Source organism: Mchenga conophoros, linkage group LG5 (assembly GCF_057382185.1).
Source record: "Mchenga conophoros isolate Kocher_MC1m ecotype Shallow Benthic linkage group LG5, M_conophoros_male_GT1.1, whole genome shotgun sequence".
Classification (NCBI taxonomy): Eukaryota; Metazoa; Chordata; class Actinopteri; order Cichliformes; family Cichlidae; genus Mchenga; species Mchenga conophoros.
This window is the reverse complement of record NC_140530.1, coordinates 36,849,037-36,870,118: the sequence shown is the minus strand read 5'-3', so window position 1 is coordinate 36,870,118 and position 21,082 is coordinate 36,849,037. Positions and strand designations below refer to the sequence as shown.

At 39.0% G+C, this 21,082-nt stretch overlaps 1 protein-coding gene across 1 annotated transcript; it reads right to left on the bottom strand.

Moving 5' to 3' along the window:
* Positions 1-7,290: 7,290 nt before the first annotated feature.
* Positions 7,291-20,675, bottom strand: psmf1 (proteasome inhibitor subunit 1). The gene is made up of 7 exons (XM_085275241.1): positions 20,424-20,675; positions 19,069-19,221; positions 18,047-18,129; positions 17,452-17,649; positions 11,942-11,998; positions 9,790-9,951; positions 7,291-8,081 (listed from the first exon to the last, which is right to left on the bottom strand). The coding sequence occupies exons 1-7, from the start codon at positions 20,550-20,552 to the stop codon at positions 8,030-8,032; spliced, it is 834 nt and encodes a 277-aa protein (XP_085131367.1). The 5' UTR covers positions 20,553-20,675; the 3' UTR covers positions 7,291-8,029.
* Between the last annotated feature and the right edge of the window lie 407 nt (positions 20,676-21,082).

The window sequence follows — 21,082 nt, the reverse complement described above, 5'->3', positions numbered from 1 at the left end:
AACCATCTGAGGTCACGTTGCCTCGAATCGTGTCAGCAGCAACATTTTCAGACGTTACATAAAAAGTAGAAATAAAAGAGTGAGCGATGCCCCCGAGGCGGCCTCTGTTTACAGCTGACTGTTCAGTAATTTAGATTAAAAAAATAAACATTTCTGTCCAAGTGAAATATCGCTTTATGAAAGCAGAATGAAGGGATGCATATTAAGGTCTAAGAAGTGTACAAAAACTATGAAAAATATTATGTGGCCTGAGAAAGAAGTTTTGTGTTTGTCTGTGAGTCTTTTGCAATGAATATATGACAATGAAAGTAAAGTTTAGTACAAAATATAGCAAAAAAAAAAAAAAAGAATTTAAAGGGATATATCACTTTGATTTTAAGGTGGAATTTTAGTTATGTTATATTATAAATTAATGGAAACGTTTATAGATTACAGATTATTATAAATAGCAGAAAGTAAAATAAAAAAACTCTCTGTTGATATTTGAGTCTTATAATGATTGTATTACTTGAGAAAGGTGACATAGCCCTTTAACCTGAGCGAAAACCAGGGTTACAGAGACTGTTACAGAGCAGGCGGTGTGTGAGATAATGCTGGTTTATTACTCCAAGTATAAAATAGTCACATTTATTGTTATATTCATGAATTTAAGAGAACTACATTTATCTCTTCACTCTTGGTGCTAAGTTGCAAATATCTGTGTAAAAATCATCTTAAAGTCGTTTACTTGTTACAAAAGAAGAACAGAGCTCTGTCTTCATGAAAACCTGGTCAAATAAATCTCGATATTACTCGACTCAGTAGCTCCTCCTGTATTTTCTGTGAACTTTACTTATCAGAAGGCCAGACGCATAAAAGTTGCACAATCAGACTGTTGTGGATTGAGCAAACTTTGCAGCACCACCATTTCAGAGTTGATGGTCTCATTACAGTTTTCATTAGATGTTTCTCAGTGAGATCAACAAATTGCTGTTCTTCATTGGTGTTTACTTACCTGCCAAAATAACTCGAGAATTTACAGAGAATTTAAATGCAAAGGTTGAATTACGGAAGCGCCTACAGTTAAAGACCAGAGTGCAAATTATGCTTGTGTACATGCATGAAATTTCACAGTAATTAAGACTTTAGAGAGCGGGACCGTGCATGCACAGAGCTTTATAAGCTGTGTACAGACACAGATTTTGTCACAGACTTTTATGAATGTGGCTCAGGAATCTGTTTGCTGTTTTCCTTTTCTCTAGTTTCTCCAGTTTGTGGAAATTCAGAAACAGCAGGAAATCATCCTTTTATGATGCTTGTTTTCCCTTTAACTTCAACCAGCGGTCATTAAGAGGGAGCCATTCGAATTACAGGGTAGTTATGATGCTTTAGTTGCCCCCAAAACAGGCCTGAGCTCCTGATAAAGCAACCATCTTCAACCAGATCAGGATAATTAAAGGCTGGTTTTATTTGTAACAGCATTCATGTGATGTATTCTGTGTGAACCTGGTGTCTCACAAATGTTTCTCAGTGTTTCCTTTTTAACTTTAGTCCTACATAAAATGCTGCTAACTGTTGTATGTTTTTCCAAGTTTGAATCCTTGCAAAGGATCGTTACTGCAGGTAATTACTGTAGAGGATTCAGATGCTCTTTAAAATATACATCAGCTTCTTTCTGTCTAAAGAGGAAGTTTTAAGGACTTTGTATGATTTTTACAAGAAACCAAACCTCAGTCCCACAAAGAGTGAAGAGGATTTTCTTACCTTTGTTTTTTTTTTAATTTCATCCAATAATAAATATTAGATTGCATATTTGCTGATATTATCATCCCGCCTAAGAACAATCTAAATTGCTCGAGCTGCACAGACACCTGTTTTGCTCACTGATGTATTGAATGAAGAGCACAGAGGATTTTGTACAGTCTCAAACCGAGTTGTGTTGTTAAAGCTCTACCATGACCAGTGTTTATTAGTGAGAGTTGTTCATTACCATTTTATAAATCTTAAAAATTCTGAAATCCTGATTCACGACTTTCTGTGAATGCGTTTGAATGTAACAGTTTCAAATGTAACTGATTTCAGCAAATATATTCTCACTCCAGCGATAACTACAAATATATCTGCCATCTCCTGTTTTTGCTCTTCACTTGGTTTTAAAAGACGCTGCGTTGTGCGCTTCAGGAGGCCAGTGAATCTGCATGTTATTAATGTGTGACGCTCTAAAGGTCCGATGCCTTGTTCCTGTACATACTGAAGAGCCATGTCCTGTATGTAACGACGATGCTGGTTTTTAAGTCTGATTTTGTTAACGTGACCAATAAAATTGCTGTTGTTTTTAATGCAGGCTGCTGCTCTCTGTGTTTATTTAGCAGTTCAACTTCTGCTGGACCTTATTTGCATTTCATCAGGTTCAGAGGTGAGACAAACATCCTGCAGATTAAGCTCCCACGCTGTGGCAGCAGTGCAACCTGGTGTTACTGCACAATCAGAGGGAGGCTTCCTCTGTCTCCGGGTTAAACTTAGAAAACTTTTTCCAACTTCAATTCAACTTATTTAAATCAAACATAACAACAACCTTACACACTGGTGAGTATCAGATATAGACTGTATGTGAAAGATGGATGAAGACACCATGACGCATCCACACGGTTTGTGAAATCCTGTCTTGGATGTTTTGTCAGTTACTATCACATAGTTCTGAAATCAGACCTGATGAGGGCTTGAGCTGTCCCTGAGTAAGAGTAAACCCCGCTTTCTACTCGTTTTTTACTTTAAGACCATGATTTGCTAAATTTGCATGATTGCATTCAATAGGATAGGACAGAAGAAACGATAGGAAAATCTGAAAAGCCCCCTGCTGACCATCAGAAAGAATCTCAGTTTAAGGCAGCTATGCACCAGCTTCACTTTTCTAACCTGGAAGCTGTGGCCAAGGCTGTTTAATAGTCACGGATTAATAAAATCCCCAAATTTTACTGACTAAAACTGAGGTATGAGATGAATGAGCTGAGGTGAAGCCTGGCAGACAGCTATCAGCTAGCTGCCTGTGTGAGCATGTGCAGTGCAAACGTTCAAGTCCTTATAAAATTCAAATGGGTGGCTGACTTGTTAAGAATGTCAAAATAAAATAATTGTGACTCATACAGTTGTCAGGTTGTTAGAAAATAGTTATAGACACTGAAGCACTTTTATGAACCTGATTATTTCTGCTGTAGGGTTCGATGTTTTAATATGGGAGTTTGCTGGGACTGACCTGCTTTTACAGCCAGCCTCCAGTGGCCTCCTCTGCAGTTTCTGTTTCTCTGTCTTGGCTTAACTTTACACCTTTGAAGGTTGCAGCTTTTTAAAGACCCACACATCATCATCATCATCATCATCATCATCATCATAGTATAAACAGTATCACAAATGGTGGAGGCTTCATATCAGCTCTCTGGGAAAAGCTGCAAAAAATATTTTTTGTTAATCGTTACTCATCTCACAAAAGGATATGACATCATGCAGATAAACCCTGGCTATATAAAAAACAAAATAGAAGGCCTTAAGGGAACCAGTATAAACTTGAATTGTGTTATTGCTGTAAAGCTATGCAATCAACATCTACACTGTACGGTAAGTAAGCAATAGGAGCTTAACTGAAACGCCTGCAGATCTAACCACTGCAGTGGATTTTATATTTAAACTCCGCCCTTCAAGTGTCCGAGTGTCCCGGCTGAGCTGGTTGTGGCTTATTTTTAGATTTTTAAAAACTGACTTTGCTCTTTAGCATTAAATTCTATGTTCTAGTCTGTCTCCAGGACTCTGTCTCATTGTTATTACTGTCAGTCTTTAAACGGAGTTCTTTTTTCTTAAAGCTGCATGACGTCTTTTTATGTCTCCTCTTGTTTTTGTTTCTTGTCCCTTTTATTTATGCTCTTGAGTCAGATAGATCCCCAGTCAGCATGACTCATAAATGTCACAGATTACTGTTTTCCACAAGACAAAATGAGAACCTTGCCTATCTTTCTACCCACACAGGAGCATTAGTAAAGACCCCCTGACGATCTAAAGGTAAGTATGCCTCACACAGAACCTCTCATTAAATTTAATAGGAGAAACATCAGATGAATCTGACTGAGCTGTGTTTTGATTTTCAGACACTGATTTATGTCCCTGTCACTCCCACTCACTCTTTTTTTACTGTCCTCTTCTGGCTGCCATTTACATCCTAACAAAGCAAAACATAAAGGCTGTTTATGTGGTGTTAAACTAAAACTATAACTTTTAAAATATCCTGAAATAAATGGGAACAGACTGTTCTTTTTATGAATTTTAAAGAGGAGGAAGTCAAAGCATGGAGGAAACTGTGTGCTGACAACATCTCAGAGCAACATACCTCACAGTCCAAACTCTAATGAGCTCAAATGGGTAAACTCAGTTTTATATTTTAAAAGAACACCATGCAGCCATTCCTGTGTTGGCTTTTCCAAGTCAGTTGAGTGCTTAGCTAGCTTGGTTAGCTTGCTGTTTCCACAAACAACATGGATACAATGCACACACAAGAGCTGCTAACTAGTGCTGAATGAGTGCTGCACAAACACACACACAAATACTCATCAGTACTCGAGCACAAACTTCTTCTTGATGTGTGAGAACATTTACCTCAGAAAGCATCAGAGAATTTCTTTAAAAATGCCCCAAATGCACAAACACATCAAACGAAATCCAGTTCAGGGACTCCAAGTGTGAGGACACACAGACCCCTAATTTTAAATCTAAATAAAATATAATACACCTCACATTTGTTTTGAAGAGAGAAACAATCATTTGATTTCAAAATTATTTTTGTAGCTGGCGGCTGTAAACAACAACAACAACAACAAAAAGGGCTGCTGCTGTGATTTTGGATATTTAAACATGGGTATGACTCACTTTTAGTGACAGCCTCACGTGGTCATTAGAGGAGCTGCAGTTTATTTGAGCAAGTTTTGGTCCACAAAAAATCTGCATGAAGCTAGAAACATATTTGGGCCTCATAATGATTATTATGTTCTCTACTTATGAATAAGAGAAAACCCTAATACTGTGTGGAGTCCCCCAAAGATCAGTCCTTGAGCCTCTGTTGTCTTTACATGCTTTCTTTAAAGGAAAATCCTTCAAGAATACAAGGTCACTTATCATAGCTATGCTAACGACACCCAGATTCATTTGGCTGTCTCACAAACGACTTTGATCCTGCCCTGAAAAACTGGAAGTCTGGATGCAACACAGTTTGCTTCAATTAAAGAGAGACATGTTTAAAACAAAGATGCACAGTTGCAACTTGAATCTACAGCCTGAATCCATGTGATAAATGTTAGTGTGATCAAAGTTTCACTGACCATACTAAGGCTGTAATCAAGTCATTTTACTCTTTCTGGCATCGTTGTATGATACGCAATTGTATATAGCATTTGTATTCTATTTCATTATATTGTGTACAGTTGTGTACAGTATCTTATTCTTATCTTATTCCAGTGTTTTTTCTTCTAATTTTTCTATATAACTTTGCACTGTCCACTTTCTGCTGTTACAAAACAAAACAAATTTCCCACCTGTGGGACCAATAAAGGTTATCTTATCCAGTGCGATCCCAGCAGGAAGCTTATTCATGCCTTTATTTATTTAAAAAACACGACCATTGGATAGTTAGTTAGTTCAAAATACTGCTACAAGAATTTTAAGGAAAACCAGGAGTGACATCACTGTGATTCTCTGCTCCCTGTGTTTGTTTCCAGAATTGAATAAAAAATATTCCTTACTGCCAGGGTTCTTTAGAATAAAAAAATATCCAAAATATTAATCAGTTCATCCAGGGCTGGCAGGGTACACCATGCACAGGTGACCTGACTATCACATAGAGACACAGGGAGCCACGGGTGATGAGAAATGAGCCTTGTGTGGTTCTAGAGCCACTGGTCTTCATCAGCTTTTCACCTTACATGTTTGCCATGAATCATTTTCTTTACAGGCCTTTTTTCTCTTCAAGAAACCAGCACTGTAAGAAAAAGTTGGTCCACAAACTTCCTCTTTAGCTCTGTATTGTTCATTAGTTTCAGCTCAACAAGCTGTTATTTCCCCTGCAGGCAGGCGACAAACAGCCATCTCCAGTCCTCTGCCCAGGGAGTGCTGAGAGGTAAATATAGCACAGGAAACTGATGCTCTGGTCACAGCAGCGCTCTCTCAGGTGCTTGTTAGAAGATAAAAAAAAAAGGCACACAGTGTGAGACAGAAAAGGCCTGAAAACACAGAGTTTATAACAAGCTGTTTAAACTCCACGATCTGATGCTGAAGAGAAACGTCATCTCAGTCTGCAACCATGGTGACAGAGCCTCTGTTAAACTGAATGCTAATGTCAGTATGCTAATACTGATGTTTAACAGCTCCGAGGTTGGAAATTAAGTCAGTGCCACAACTGCAGTTCCTCTGCTGGCCACTTGAGGCTGCTTCCAACGGTGAGTCAGCATCCACTGTCTCCCACGTGAAAGTATCCAACCTTACAACTAAAATAAACTATTTTACAGCCTGACGTTGAAACTGTTTTAGACTCCATGAATGCGGTTTACCTTCTTAAAAACTTTGAGATGTGAACTCGTTATTATTAAAATTATTAAAACTGTGGGCGATCGTGGCTCAAGAGTTGGGAGTTCGCCTTGTAATCGGAAGGTTGCCCAACAGTCTCGGTCGTTGTGTCCTTGGGCAAGACACTTCACCCGTTGCCTACTGGTGGTGGTCAGAGGGCCCGGTGGCACCAGTGTCCGGCAGCCTCGCCTCTGTCAGTGCGCCCCAGGGTGGCTGTGGCTACAATGTAGCTGCCATCACCAGTGTGTGAATGGGTGAATGACTGGATGTGTAAAGCGCTATATAAATACAGGCCATTTACCATTTAAATTTAGGCTATGGCTGCTTTGGTCGAGTCGACAGACATGGATCTCGACCTTAAGATCCCGATTGTGCTGTTGGCCCTCTGAGAACATTTTATTACCAATAATATGATTTGTGTTAGTTGTACTACAGCCTGTCCAAGGTACCTGTGATCCAGTTTTGGTGAGTAATTTTACACTATGAGTCAGATTGTGTTTCTCTGTGAACGCACCTGTACAGTTTTAGCTGGCCAAGCTAGCTCGCACTAATTGGTAAGTTAAAAAAAAAAAAATGACGAAAACCCAAATTCCTGATTACTGTCAGGTACCAACACAGTAGCTACTGTAGAGGATGCAACAGTGGGTATGTCCATCTCTGATGTGCAGTTTATAGAAAAAAAAAAAAAGTTCAGTAACAAAAACCAGAGCATCTCGTCAAAGGGTTTTTATTCAGTATATATTACTGAGATCATTAAATAGACTTGTTCAATTGACAACAATCTAAACACAAATAAAGAACCATGTTTCAGTGTTCTTTAATATTTTCACATCAAAAATGAAAAAGAAGAAGCACTCTTTTATTAATAAACTGGTAGATGGAGTTTGATGGGATCTATTATTTAGGAAGCAAAGGGCAGAGAGAGGGGTTTTCACTCGTACATGTTTTTAGATTTAAGCATCTCGGTGGTTCTGTTGATCAAAGGTGAGATTTTTCATTTATGCAGTAATCTCCAGACTCGCAGATCTCGCCCTGCAGCCAAATGTCACCTCATTACTTCACAAAATAATACTGCTCAGCAATGTTCAGATGTCAGTATAAAAAACAAAATATGAGTTTATTATGTGCGACCTTCATCTGTATGGCATTGTTCTTTTAGGGGCTCTTTTACATTGGAGCAACTTTTTCATTTCAAAGTCACGGATATTTGAGACAGCAGTAACTGGGTTTTTGTTATGTCAGTTTGCATCCTAAAGATTTAATTCATATGAAATGAGCAATCAGAAAACAAACCCTCCTTCTCAAAAAGAGAAAAATGAAAATCTTCAGGCCACAAACACGGATGAAACCAAACCCTCAGAGAGGAGAAGGCGGCTGCTATCGGCTGGAGGAAAAGATGCTGATGTAAATAGCAAACAGGAAGTAGAAAATCGGGAAACAATCCAGGGTACTACATGAACATGTCATCGTAGCCAGGAGGGGGCATGTGGTCTGGATCCGGCCTAAAAAACAAAAACAAGAGAAACACACAGAGCTGTTGTTACTGTAGCCAGTGGAAGGTGGGTGGTTCGATCCCCGACTCCTGCTGTGCACACGTCTTAAGTCTACTTGGGCAAGGATCGAGTGTGAGTGCACAGATTGGACATAGATAAAAGTGCTGTATGAATGTGTGTGTGATTTGGTGAATGAGGAGTAACCAAGTGCTCAGCTGAATAAGAAGGTGCTGGCCCATTCACCATCGTCATATTTTATATACTGTCATTTTTTCATATTTTGTCTTATTTTTATTTTGACTCCTGGTGTTCAGGCTGAGGCCTGCAGGGCAGGGTTAGGTAATGGAGCAAATACACCGCCTGCCAATGATTAGTGGAGTCCACTGCCTGCTGTTGGACTGATTTTTGCTATTTTATTTGGAAAAGTTTTCGGTGTGTCTCCTTTATAATTCAAGATAATGCACAGTCAACCTGGAAAGCACAAAAGTTCTTGTTGCAGTGATTTCAGTTGTTCACAACACAAAGCAGAGGCTCTAACAATTAAACCCTCTTTAGTGCTTTCTGTCCTTTATTTTGGGCTGAAAAGCTTCATAACAGAAGCAGATTGAAAAACTGTGTATGCATTTCTGCACACTCACAGCACTTAAGGCTGCAAACAGAGGCATCCTTCATCTAATTATTTTCCTTATGGTTGTCTCATTTGTGAGTTTCATCTATATCAGTTTGGAGCTAGATAAATGCCAAGCAGGCGATTTTGCTTTGCTTCATTGCATTTGCTGAAAATGCTGCTGGGGACTCCTCTGCCTCTCCAGCAGGAACTTGAGCTGGACGGTCGCGGCTGTTGGACTGACACCGAGCGACTGGAACTTTAAACACACAATCTTACTACAGAACTAAGACGGGGTTTTTTTCCAGGACAACAGGCAACCTTTACTTGTTTATTAAATCTGGTTTATTAGTCTATTTAGCTATAGAGTCACTAAAATCTGTGTCTATAAATGAGGCTGGAAGGTGACTAATATACTTTTTTTTTCCTGTCATTATCTTCACGTTTATATCAAAAACAACAACTTTAAGGCAACTTTGCATGATTATCTAATAATCATGCAAAGTTTTATTTTACAATGAATCTTGAAAATGGCACCAAATGTTTCTGTAATACATAAGAAATTACACAACTGTTGTATTTAATTTGCTTCAAAGCTGCTTTCAATTTTCTTATTTGTTCTGTGAAGAATGTATCTTTCAGTGGAGTAAATCATACAAATCTAAGATGTTGTAACCATTATAAGCCTTTATTTGGATTGACACAGAGTCAAGAGCTGCCTCCATTATGTAAGGTGGCTCCTCAAAACTCTTTAAATTGCTAAAATGGAGAGGCCATCTGGTATTACTGAGATTAAAATGGGTGCAGCTTTTTTGTGTTTCATTTCTGCTGAATTAAATCTGGTGAAGCTGCAGCTGAGAAGTAAAAAAAAAAAAAAATCTTTAATAAGACCACTGACTGATTTAACGCTGCTCTTGGATTTGGATTTTTGATTAAGTCGAAAGATAAGATCTTTTTTTTTGAGAATTTATTTTATGTCGAAATTCAAAGTGTCTTTGACCCTTTGAGAGGTTCAGTGGAGCCTCACAGCTGAGGAGCTGTTACAGCCTGAATTAGTGCAGACAGATGGAGGCGTGTGTGTGCGTGTGTGTGTGTGTGTGTGTGTCTCACCCTGGTCTGTGACGTCCGACGGGTCCAAACGGATCGAAGCGAGCTCCTGGGGGAACGGCTCCAGGAGGCAGAATGTCTGGTATCCCACTAGACGGGTCAAAGCCAGAGCGAGGATAACCTGACCTCAAGGGGTCGACTATCATCCCACCACCACCACGAGAACTGAGGAGGGGAGGCGGAGTTCAGAGATTCAAGAGAAGGACACGTGTCAGCTGGTTTTGTTGACTTTGTCAAAGATAAACAGGCTACAGGTTTTATCTGAAAGTGTTTAAAAATAAATCACTAGTTAAGTAACATTAATGTTATTATAACATAAAAAAAAAATCCTAAACAAGTTGTACTTTCATGATTGTAATGGATGACGACGGAGCTAAAAACCACCCACCGCGGAGCGGCGGTTTCAAAAGTATTATCCAGCTTACACCACGCTCGACATCCAAACAAGACTGTTTCAAAAACAGACGTCGTAAAGAGCTCCCCAGTACAGAAATCAAACCAAAGAACAAAACGCTAATACACACTAAACACAACAAATAAAGTCCACCTTGAGTTGGTTTTTAAACACGCCCACTTTATCAGTGTACTTGAAGCACAGGTTAGGGGGGATAACATCTTGCAACACAACCCAAAAACATATACAAATGGATGCCCTCTGCCCTTTTTACATTGTGTACATGTGCTGTGGGTCATACTGGATCACTTGGCTGCCATTAAAAACCTCTCATGGGCCTTATTGGCTCTTCTGCAGGGCTCGGCCAAAAGCTCACCTTGTAAGTGAACCAGAAAAATCTTAAGGTGGGGTTGAGTTTAGCAATTATTAAAAACTGTAAGAAAACTAGTTACATAATAGCTGCGACTCAGTTTGGAGATGTTTGCTTCGTTCGAGTCTGAAAAGGGAAGTTGATGTTAAAGTGTCTTAAGCAAACTTTATTTCTAATGGCCAGAAGGAGACGACTCCTGGTGGTTATAAAGAAGTCTGTAGGAAAACGGCACTCTCTGAGACCTCATTAAACACTTTCCTGGAGATTTCATGGGCTGAGTCGCCTGTTTCAGGTCATACTGAATAAAACGGGGAGATCATTTTGTAAATTATGGCCACTTTTAAAGAAAAATAAGAGGACTGTCCAGTGTTCGCCCATTACCTTCAGATTTGTCTGTTACTCTCATTAACCTTGCTAGTCTCATCTGGTTACACAACACTAAGTGCTGACAGCAAAAATAATTAGGGCGAGGTTTTAAGAGTGGGTGATGTCACAGTAACTATGTCCATCTTTTATAACATCTATACTGTAAAAAACAATGTGCCATCAGCCGCCTTCTGGACGGGCTAAATTGAGTCTCTAAAAACCATAAAGCACAAACATACCAACATTACAAACGTGACGAAAGCGCAACAAAGCAAGACAAGCATTGAGCAACTATGACCACAGGTGTGTTTTAACCAGGTTTTCATGTTTACATAGAAGCGAAGAGTCCCTGAATCATATATAGTGCGACTTGTAGAGATCTTTTAAAATGTTAATATCTTTTTCTGACTAAAATATGTTTGATTTTGAACCCTGTATGCCAAGCAATAGCTCTCTTTATGAAATTTATACTGGTGCCACTACCTGGACTAATTGTAGAAGAGTAATGCCTGCATACTCCTGGGGTAAAAATATCAATCAGTTATTAAAGGGCAGCTTTCAACAAAAACTTGGGTTTGATTAATTTGCTTTACTTCCACATTACAGTGAGGTATTTTGACAAGCTGATACTTAAAGCTACATATGGGGAAACAAGGAGATCAGATTAACCTTCAGTGATTTAAAAAGTGTCCTGGTGGAAGGTACTTCAATACAAAGCTTGTGTTAGCACAATAGAAAAGCTCGAGCTGATAAAAAATTAATGTTAAAACTAAACTTAGATTCTGAGTCTGCAGCTGCTTTTGTTTGTCATCTTTTCTGCGACTCTCTGACATCTGAGCTTAAAGCTTCGCTTTCAGCTGGACACGCGCCAGTAATCCAGAGCTGTCCGCTGCTGTGAGGGCCGACTGTTCATCCTCAAATCCCAGATTAGGGAAAACCCAGGAGAATGCTTAAATGCATGTCTGAGATTGAATTCCATAAACAGATTTAAAGGATTTAAACATGACAGGAAGAGACAGACTCACCCAAAGGGATCCAGATCTGCTCCCCCAGCTGCAAACGGAGGAACCATGGGGTCGGGCCTGAAACAAACACACACACACACACACACACACACACACACACACACACACACACACACACACACACACGTAAACATCAAAACCAGTTAAATACAGGATCAGTCTAACATCATTTTACAATGGAAAACAAACTACAACAGCTAGCAACGTGTCAAATACGTGAAACACAACCGACGATCTTCTTCACCAACATCTAATAAAAATAAATACTTTATTTATGCTCAAAATTCACCACTGCAAGAGCGAAAACAATAAAAACACCTTACAATAAAAGTAAAATTATAAAAATGTAAAAATCTTATATCATACAATGAGCAGCTTAAACGTAAAACGAATGTGTTATGAGGTGGTAAAGACTTTCTGTATGTGTCCATGTTTCTGAGGAGATAAAAGAGTGAGAAAAATGAGTTCGGCTGCATGTCCGCTAAGTGGTGCAGAGGATGGTCTGGGTCCATTAATTATCCATAGCCATTTACCACACACAGCCACGGTCATTTGGAGGACCTTCGTCAGTTGAGGAAGACATCCCAAGTGCGGTGATTCAAACTGAATTCAATGATATGACGAACTCTCTCAGGCATGTTAATGCATTCAGCATGCGCTTTAATATTCACGCCACTGAAACGCTCCTTCGCAGCAGCGTGTTCGAGAGGAGACTACTTTTCAATCACAAGCCTTCCACATTTCTGGTTGCTGCCATGACAACGTCTGCAAGGAGCACATCAAACTCCACTAACAGTGTTCCCTCTGAGTCTTAATCAGCTCACCGAGCTCGTCCATATCACTGACTAAGCGCCTCACATTCCCCATGATAATCAGTGGGACAGTTCCAGCACTGAAACCCCGGCATTTCCTCCTTTGGTCCTCTGGGATAATAGTAGGACTTACTTCAGGCAGTCAAATTGTCAGGACAACCAGAAGGTGAAGATTCTCAGAGCGAAACGTAAAGAAAAATCTCTGGTGAAAAACACACTTGATGGATGCTCAATCATCCAGGGAAGAAAATCCCCAAAAGCTGATTCTGTTCATCTGGACGCAACGTTTTCAGTGGGAGAAACTTTTCGTCACTCATCCAGGTGACTTCTTCAGTCTCAGCTGACTGCAGGTTTCCCCAATCTTATAAAGTGTACATTTGCATAATGACTTAAACTAGCATAACTGAAGGAACAATGGGCTGGGAGGTCAGTTCCTTGATCATTAATATGTAAATTCTCAAGGAGGGGGCCTAAGGGTACATCTCTCACCATCATACAGTGCGGTGATCGCAGCCATTCCCCAACTCTCTGTGAATGGTACTCATGGCCATTGATCAGTGGCCATTGATCACGGGCTTTGATCAGTGGTTGTTGATCAATGGTCATGTGAATTTGCATATCAATGATCAATTAACTGATCTGCCAGCCCATTGTTGGAAACAAAAGGTTTCTGCCACTGAAAACGTTACATCCAGATGAACAGAATCAACTTTTGTGGATTTCCAAAAAGAGCTGTGCCAGACGACCATATTAGGGAAATCCTCTCTTAGTGACATCATTTAGAGCCAAGAGTAGAAAAAATAGATCAGTTGTCATTTAGAGTGGTCTGAAAGCTGTACGTAATTGTACATACATGGACCTCATATAATTTGAACATTCCCTTTCCAGGCTTGTTTGAGACGACTGAATCTGGTTCTTTTTAGACATTAAAAATGCTCAACTTTGGGACGATAGTTGATGTAGAAAATTTAGTTTTATTGCATTTTGAATGCAGAATATTGATGTCCATTTGACAATCGCTAGCTGGTTCATTATTTTACATACATAGTTACCTTATTGATTATTAAAGTATTCTGATTCTGGTATATTTAAAAGAATGCAAAAATTAAAAAAAAATTACTTTTTAAAAGGCTTCCCAAATGTGAAAACTTTTGGGAAGTCAGCTTTTGGGAGACTGAAGGACTGAGGAGACACAGTAAAGGAGTTGTTAGCACTGTCACCTCACAACAGAAAGGTTCCTGGTTCAAATCCCAGCTGGACTTTTCTGATTGTAGTCTAAAGGACTTTAAGTGGTCAGCAAAAAGCAACACGTTTTAAGAATCTGCGAGTTTAACTTTTGAAAACTAATTCTGATTCTCTAACATTTCCTAGATGTTTGGGGGGTAACAGTTTCCATCTTAACAAAAACATGTTATCTATTTATTTTATAATTCTCATTTATTTATTGATCCTACAATCATTATTTCACTTTAACTGGATCCTGCAGCTTAGAATCATCAATGACTAATGTCATTTATAAAAGACAGTTGCTCTAAGAGTAACTTTAAAAATGGAAACACACAGGCATGCTTGATTCAGCTTCTAGTAAGACTGGTGGAGAGTCCCACATCTGATTCATCCAACCTTCAGGTCTTCAGGTTCTGCCCCCTCCCTTGTCTTGTCTTTGCTTTTGCCATCACTCTGCTTGTTTCTCTGAATTGTTACTCCCGAATCGTCTCTTAAGGATTCAGGAGTGCTTTCTTACTTTCTCTCCATTATCTTGGTCTGTTCTCCTCTTAACTTTTACTTTCTCCCATCTGTCACCGTTTCTCATCCTCATCTCCCTCCCCCTCTGTCTGCACCTCTCTCGGGACAAGGAGGTGACAGCAGGAGGTCGATAAAGTGCTGACATCATCTCGCATCTCATCTGAGCGGGTCATGGCTAAGAGGACGGGGGAGGAAGAGGAGGAGGGAGATGAGATGAGGAGTGAAAGTCAGAGTGATTCTGTCTCGCAGCTCTCGCTCACACATGTGCTCATGTTTCCATCACTTCAGATGACGTTACACTGACTTCATTTCCAGGATAACCACATTTAACATCACCAAACAAAATGCGCATTTTTATCAGAAAATGCTGCCATAAGTTAAATTTAAAGTCACTTTTAGTGGATGTTAAAGATTTTCACGTTTACTATAAATAAACAATGAACGAATTAAAAAAAACAAAAAAACAACAACCCTGCTCTCTTCAGCTTTTGTTCTATCAAACATCACCCATTAAAACACCAGTATGTGCCAATGCACTGGTGTTTCTTAAAGTTAACTAGTTAAGCTTAGCCAGGTAGTGAACCACATCTGCAGAGATGGACTAGAGTGAAATTAATCTAAGGGACTGTTTGGTTTATTCTTACTTTATTCTGACTAATGATTTCCTGCTAACATGGATAAATTGCACTCCATCTTATTTCACAAAATAAAATGTAAAAAAAGGACAGCTAATTTATCCAAGCTAACTTATTTGCTACATCTACCTGCCATTTTTCTATGACTACACTATAACATCTACTGTGACACACTAAGCAGATTTTTGCAGATGAGCTAAATTTAGCTCATCTGTTAGCACCATCCAACCACCCTGTGTTGGCTTTGCTTTGTGTCACTATGAATGACTAAAATACATACTGTTCTAGACAGAAAGAAAGCTGTTGCCAAAACATTCTTTTCCACCAAAGAAAAATATGTTTAAACATTTTTAAATGGAGCTTAATTCATATCGTAAGTAGTTTTTAGTTTTTCAAATGTGTAGAATCATCAGGAAAATGCCAAGACATCTGTTACAAAAGGTAGCCCAGACTCCCTGCCTTAACTATATGCTGAGCAATCGTGCTTACTTACAGTCAGCCGCCCAAAGGTCCATTTTCAGTAAGGAAAAAAAACTCCTTAGTTAATATCAAAGACAAAAAAGTTAGGCGTGGTCACAGCCCTGACCTCAGCAAATGCTTTCTGATGCCTTTATCGGCTCAATCAGGTCAAACTGATTAAAACATGAATGTATTTGGTAAATTGTGGAAATTCTAATTTTCAGAAATGATGATTATCCAGGGTACGTTCACTAGGTAATGACAAGTTGTTAACCTGTGAGACGACAATATCCTCAGCTTGTAAGTCAGATGCACTCCGGTCTTATCACGTCTGTTTCAAAAGAGACTTAACACACCAGAGTGTGGCTCCATCCATCTTTGGTACTGTCTATAGCTACGACCATGGATCATGTTATTTAATGTAATTTGGCAAGCTACATAAAATAGTGCAGCGTAATAGTGCAGGACAGGTGCAGTATATCATCCCTGTTTTGGCTAATGGCCGCTTGCTTGCGGACTGTGAACAAATATGAGAAGGAGAGTGATGACTAGTGTTTCACTAAGAGCCTTCAGACCTCTTTTCTTTACAACACTGTGTCTGTACTTACTGCTCTCTGACTCGCCTCACCCTAACCTTACTCAAACCTTCTGCTTAGCCCACAGGGTTTTTATCTTTTTTTTAAATTGATTTTATCGTTAACTCTGTTTCCCTGGGTCTTTTCCTGTGTGTTATGAATAAATCTTCCTTTTTTGGTACCGGTAGTGGTTTCATTTTGTTGTATTTATCCGCAACACCTTAAAGGCTGGTCTGTGAAAATACTGTCGGACATAAACCGGTCCGCGGCGCAAAAAAGGTTGGGGACCGCTGATATAGAGGATGTTACAAAGACACACACACTTATTACACTCACATTCATTCTCTGGACACTTACCAGAACGTTAAACTAAGTCTTTCCTTGTAATAATTAATTTATGGGAACTTGCTTTATGTCCCCAGAAGGGAATGTATAAACAGATTTAGGTCCCTGAACATGAGTAAAACACACACACACACACACACACACACACACACACACACACACACACACACACACACACACACACACACACACACACACACACACACACACACACACACAGCCTGAGCTCTGTCCTCATTTGCCAACAGATGCTCCGTCTAGACGTATTACAAGCCACAATCTCAGCACATCCAGGGGTGTGTGTGTGTGTGTGTATCAAATGCCAAAATGTCAGTCATAAATATTAATAACACGAGGCTCTGATGCCATGAAAATGTTAAGGATTACAACTTGTTGGTTGTTCATTGATTTTCTGTCATGTAGTTCTTTCCAAGTCTGCAAAGTGCAAACAAATCTAAAATCGTTCAAGGTTAAACTGGACTTTTAGACTGTTCGAATTTATTAAGTGAGTGAGTAATGCACATTAATGCACACAAAACCGGAAAACCTGAACAGGCCAGACTGCCAATGAATAGACTAAACTATATTCAGCCTGAGTAAAACTAGAAATACCACAAATATAAGGTTAAAACTTCATGAATGTACATTAGATTAATTACTTGATCCTATGCTGGTGGGAGAACCTCATTAATGAGCAAAAGTAGGTGGATATAGAAAAATTAGTAAGCAAGGCATTCGTTATTATCTCTATTTGACTCATAGTTTCAGGCAGTATCCTCTTTTTTCCACAAATGCAAAAGAGAGAGAAACCAGGAACATTACAAATATGTGCCAACCATAACTGTGTGTCACACATGACAGTAAAATGTACATATTTAACGATCAGTTCATGAGTTTTGTTGTAAAGTTTTGCATGCACAGTTTGTATCATCACCAACCAGTGAGGGTGTGTCCCCTGGCGAGGATTCCTGCTGGGAATACGGAGGGGGTCACTGTCCTCTCCTCTTCTTCTCTGCGCCTCCTCTTCCTCATCCCGCTGACTCTTCCTCTCTGCTCTCTGTCCGGTCGGTCTGTCCAGGGGGGGCAGCAGCTGAGTCTTCACCTTCTCTGACAAACTGTCTGCATCTTTGAACACACTGCAGAGAAGAGAGATGACTTCATTTATTTTTCAGCTCTATATGTTTATTTTCTGACTATACCAGAGTTGCTAAGCATGACTCACAATTCAAAATAATCTTTAGTTATCAAACAAACTGCCCTTCAAGGCCACCCTCCCTATCAGACAACCTTTTTATAATAGGCTTTTTCCAACAAATAAAAGATTTCAACAACAAGTGGGTATCAATCTGAGATGACCTTAAAAGGCAGGCTGAGTACGAGGCATACTTTATTACTATTTATACATTTCTTCCTAAAGTTGGAAAGTTTGTCCCTTACAGGATCCAAAAGTCTAACACAACAATTATAATAATCAGAACAACATAAGACAACAGAATAAAAGCTTAATAAAGTAGAGCAGCTCAAAAAAATAACCTGTCAAATGTGTGAAGCTGGTCAGTGTTCACGTGGTCGTTGATGTTCACCGTTAAGTCCGACACCTGCTGTGTGCTGGAGTTCTACACACACACACACACACACACACACACACACACGCGCACACACACACGCGCGCACACACACGCGCGCACACACACGCGCGCACACACACGCGCGCGCACACACACACACACACACACACACACACACACGATCCATTAAAAAGATAGATTAACATGGAGAATAATATCTCAACAAACTAGCAAATAATAAACTGAACCTAAATCATATTTTCTTATTTTACGCAACTGTGTGTCAGATCTTTGCATAGATCTACATTTCTCCAGTCTTACAGTGCAGTAATACGACCCGTATATGAATGACAAAAACTAAAACTCACTGAACTAAACACTAAACTAATCGAAACATTTTAATCGATACAAACTCGAATGACCGAAAAAAACACAAATTTAAAAGTAAAGTGTTTGCGACCTCACCCCTGGCTGCAGTGATGTCTGCTCTGAACATCAAGATTCAAACTTAGAAAATCAGACTTGATTCCCTTTTAAGGCTTTTTATGGATCCTTACATCAGGACTGAAATGCAGGATAAACTGGTCGGTCTATATCAGTGCTCCAATGAAAAATAATCCAGAGGAAAAAATCTTCTTCTTAACCTCCTAAGACCTGAACTCTTTCATGGCATTTTAAATTTCTCTTTGCTATTTGGGCTGATTGGAACCTGATGAATTTAAAAACTAAGACTTACCAGATTTCTTTTTTTTTTTTACATAATTTTTGTTTCTGAGAAAAACGAGATCCACATATGAGGACATTCGTTTTAAACTTTGATAGAACAGTGGCAGTATAACGTCCTCGTAATTATGCAAAGTTTCAGGTTTCTGCTGTCATTAATAGAGGGAAAAAACCCACACACTACCATAATTTTTAAAGCACTATTTTAAATAGCCATTGTCTAGAAAACTAATTAAGATTCAAATCAAATGTTTATGTGCTTACCATCAGATTGAAGATCAAGGTGGAATCAACAGTGATTGCCTTGAGGAGCATTTGGGTGTCACTGTTGTTGGCTTTGTATCGCAGACTGTACAGCTCTTTGTTGTTACTCCAGTCAGCAGGCAGCAGCTCGGACTTCTTATCACTGCTGCGGGCCTGGAGCAGGAAGGTCACAGAGGCCGTGAAGACAGATAAAAACAAAGGGGGTCAATTCAATCAGAAACCTGCTTTTTCTTTTCACAATATTTGTTATCAGAATTTGGCCAGTTCACTGCAAATAACAAAACAATACATAAGAACTACAGCAAGAAATATGTGTTATTATTAGATATAACATATACTAATCTCATCACTAAGGTTGTAAGATTGTTGTAAAAAATTGTAAACATATTGCAGATTCTTGTGTTGCTGCAGTAAAACAGACTAAAACTAGCTAACATAAACAAGACTAACCCTATAATTAAAATGTGACAAAACAACATTGGTCAATAACGTAAAAATTCCACATAATAAAATAAAAAACGAACGTGGAAAAAATAAATATAATAATGATAATGATACACATAAAAATCCGGTAGAGTGAATTCATTTTTAGGTGCATAAAAATTTCTCATTATTTATATCTAAAGAAAAAAAAACTTTTCAACATGTCATCATGTTCAAAATAAAGAGAAATGTCTCATTTGGAACTGGGTCACTTTACTAAATGGTAGGTGTCATTCCAGAGTGTTTTTATGTAAAACAATCACACAGAGATGCCAAACGTTTCCCTTTTCACGTTAAATCTCATTATAAATGCTTCATTTTAAAAATAATACTGATTACCTGTTGTTGATTTCTGTAAAATGAACAATGGGAGAGGGTGGAGGATAGCAAGGCTGCACACTAACACGAATCTGTGTCATAAACTCCCGTGGTGTTTCAGGATGACTGCCCCCAGTGGGTTAGCCAGCTAAAGATGACATGACAGTTTTGGTAAACTGTCCCTCTTAAAACAGATGCCGTCAAACTGAATATCAGCCATGACAGTTGGATTAAAGAAACCTAAAACGCATTTCTCACACTTTTAAATTCTTCGCGTTAACGTCAGCTTCACACGGGAGGTGATGCTTGTTTATGAAGCTATAGCTAATGTACATTGAGAATTACATACAGAACTCCCTTGGAAAAACCGACATTTTAAGAATTATTGGAATTACGGTCTGAAAAACATCGAAAACCACATACACAGAATCTTTTTGCTAATATTTAATTTGCATTCCACAATTTGGCGTAAGAATGATGTAAAAAGAAAATATTATCTTTGCCATAATGTGGGATAATTTAACACAAGATTTAGCTAAACTAAGCGAACTCACCTCGTCTCCTGAGCCGATGCACCTGTATCCGTTCTTTATCAACTCCCAGTGAACAAAACACACAACGGCGTCCTGCGGGCAGGTGATGTTACCTGCGACACAGGTGTACAACACCTCCAAGCCAGCCATGTTTTCCTTCAATCTGCCAACATCGGTACAGTTTCAGGCAAAAGAAATGAAAACGAAAGTCTGTGTAGCAGCTTCACTGAGTCAAGCTGCAGTTCGGTGCCAAGCAACAGGAACCATTTCCGCTTCCCGGCTTTTCAGTTTAAAAGCACCAGAGAGCTGACCGAACGGTACATATCTGCAAATATCCAGTGATATTATGTGACGTAATGACCTTTTTTCATTAAGCTTTATTTCTATTTCATTTAGTATTTTTAGCTTCAATTAAGTTTCATTTTGATTCACTCTCAGATTAGGTTTTCTTATTTCAGTTCAGTTTTTCTTAGTTTCTTGGTTACTTTTACTATAATGTGAGTGTATTTGTAAGGGGGAAATTTAGACGAAGTATTAAAATACAAACTCAACTCTTCATGTCATGTAGGCATGAAGTGTTGCGTTTTTCATCCTTACAAAACATGTGCACCAATGCACCAAACTAAAATATTTTTCTCATACCTGGGTTTTATTTTGTTTGGGTTAAATATAATAATGTT

Excerpts from the sequence above, each read along its gene's own strand:
- psmf1 (XM_085275241.1), bottom strand. The coding sequence starts at position 20,552 with ATGGCTGGCTTGGAGGTGTTGTACACCTGTGTCGCAGGTAACATCACC. Across the intron at positions 19,222-20,423 it reads GCATCGGCTCAGGAGACGAG|GCCCGCAGCAGTGATAAGAA; the intron begins GTGAGTTCGCTT and ends TTCCTGCTCCAG. Across the intron at positions 9,952-11,941 it reads GCAGATCTGGATCCCTTTGG|TTCTCGTGGTGGTGGTGGGA; the intron begins GTGAGTCTGTCT and ends TCCCCTCCTCAG.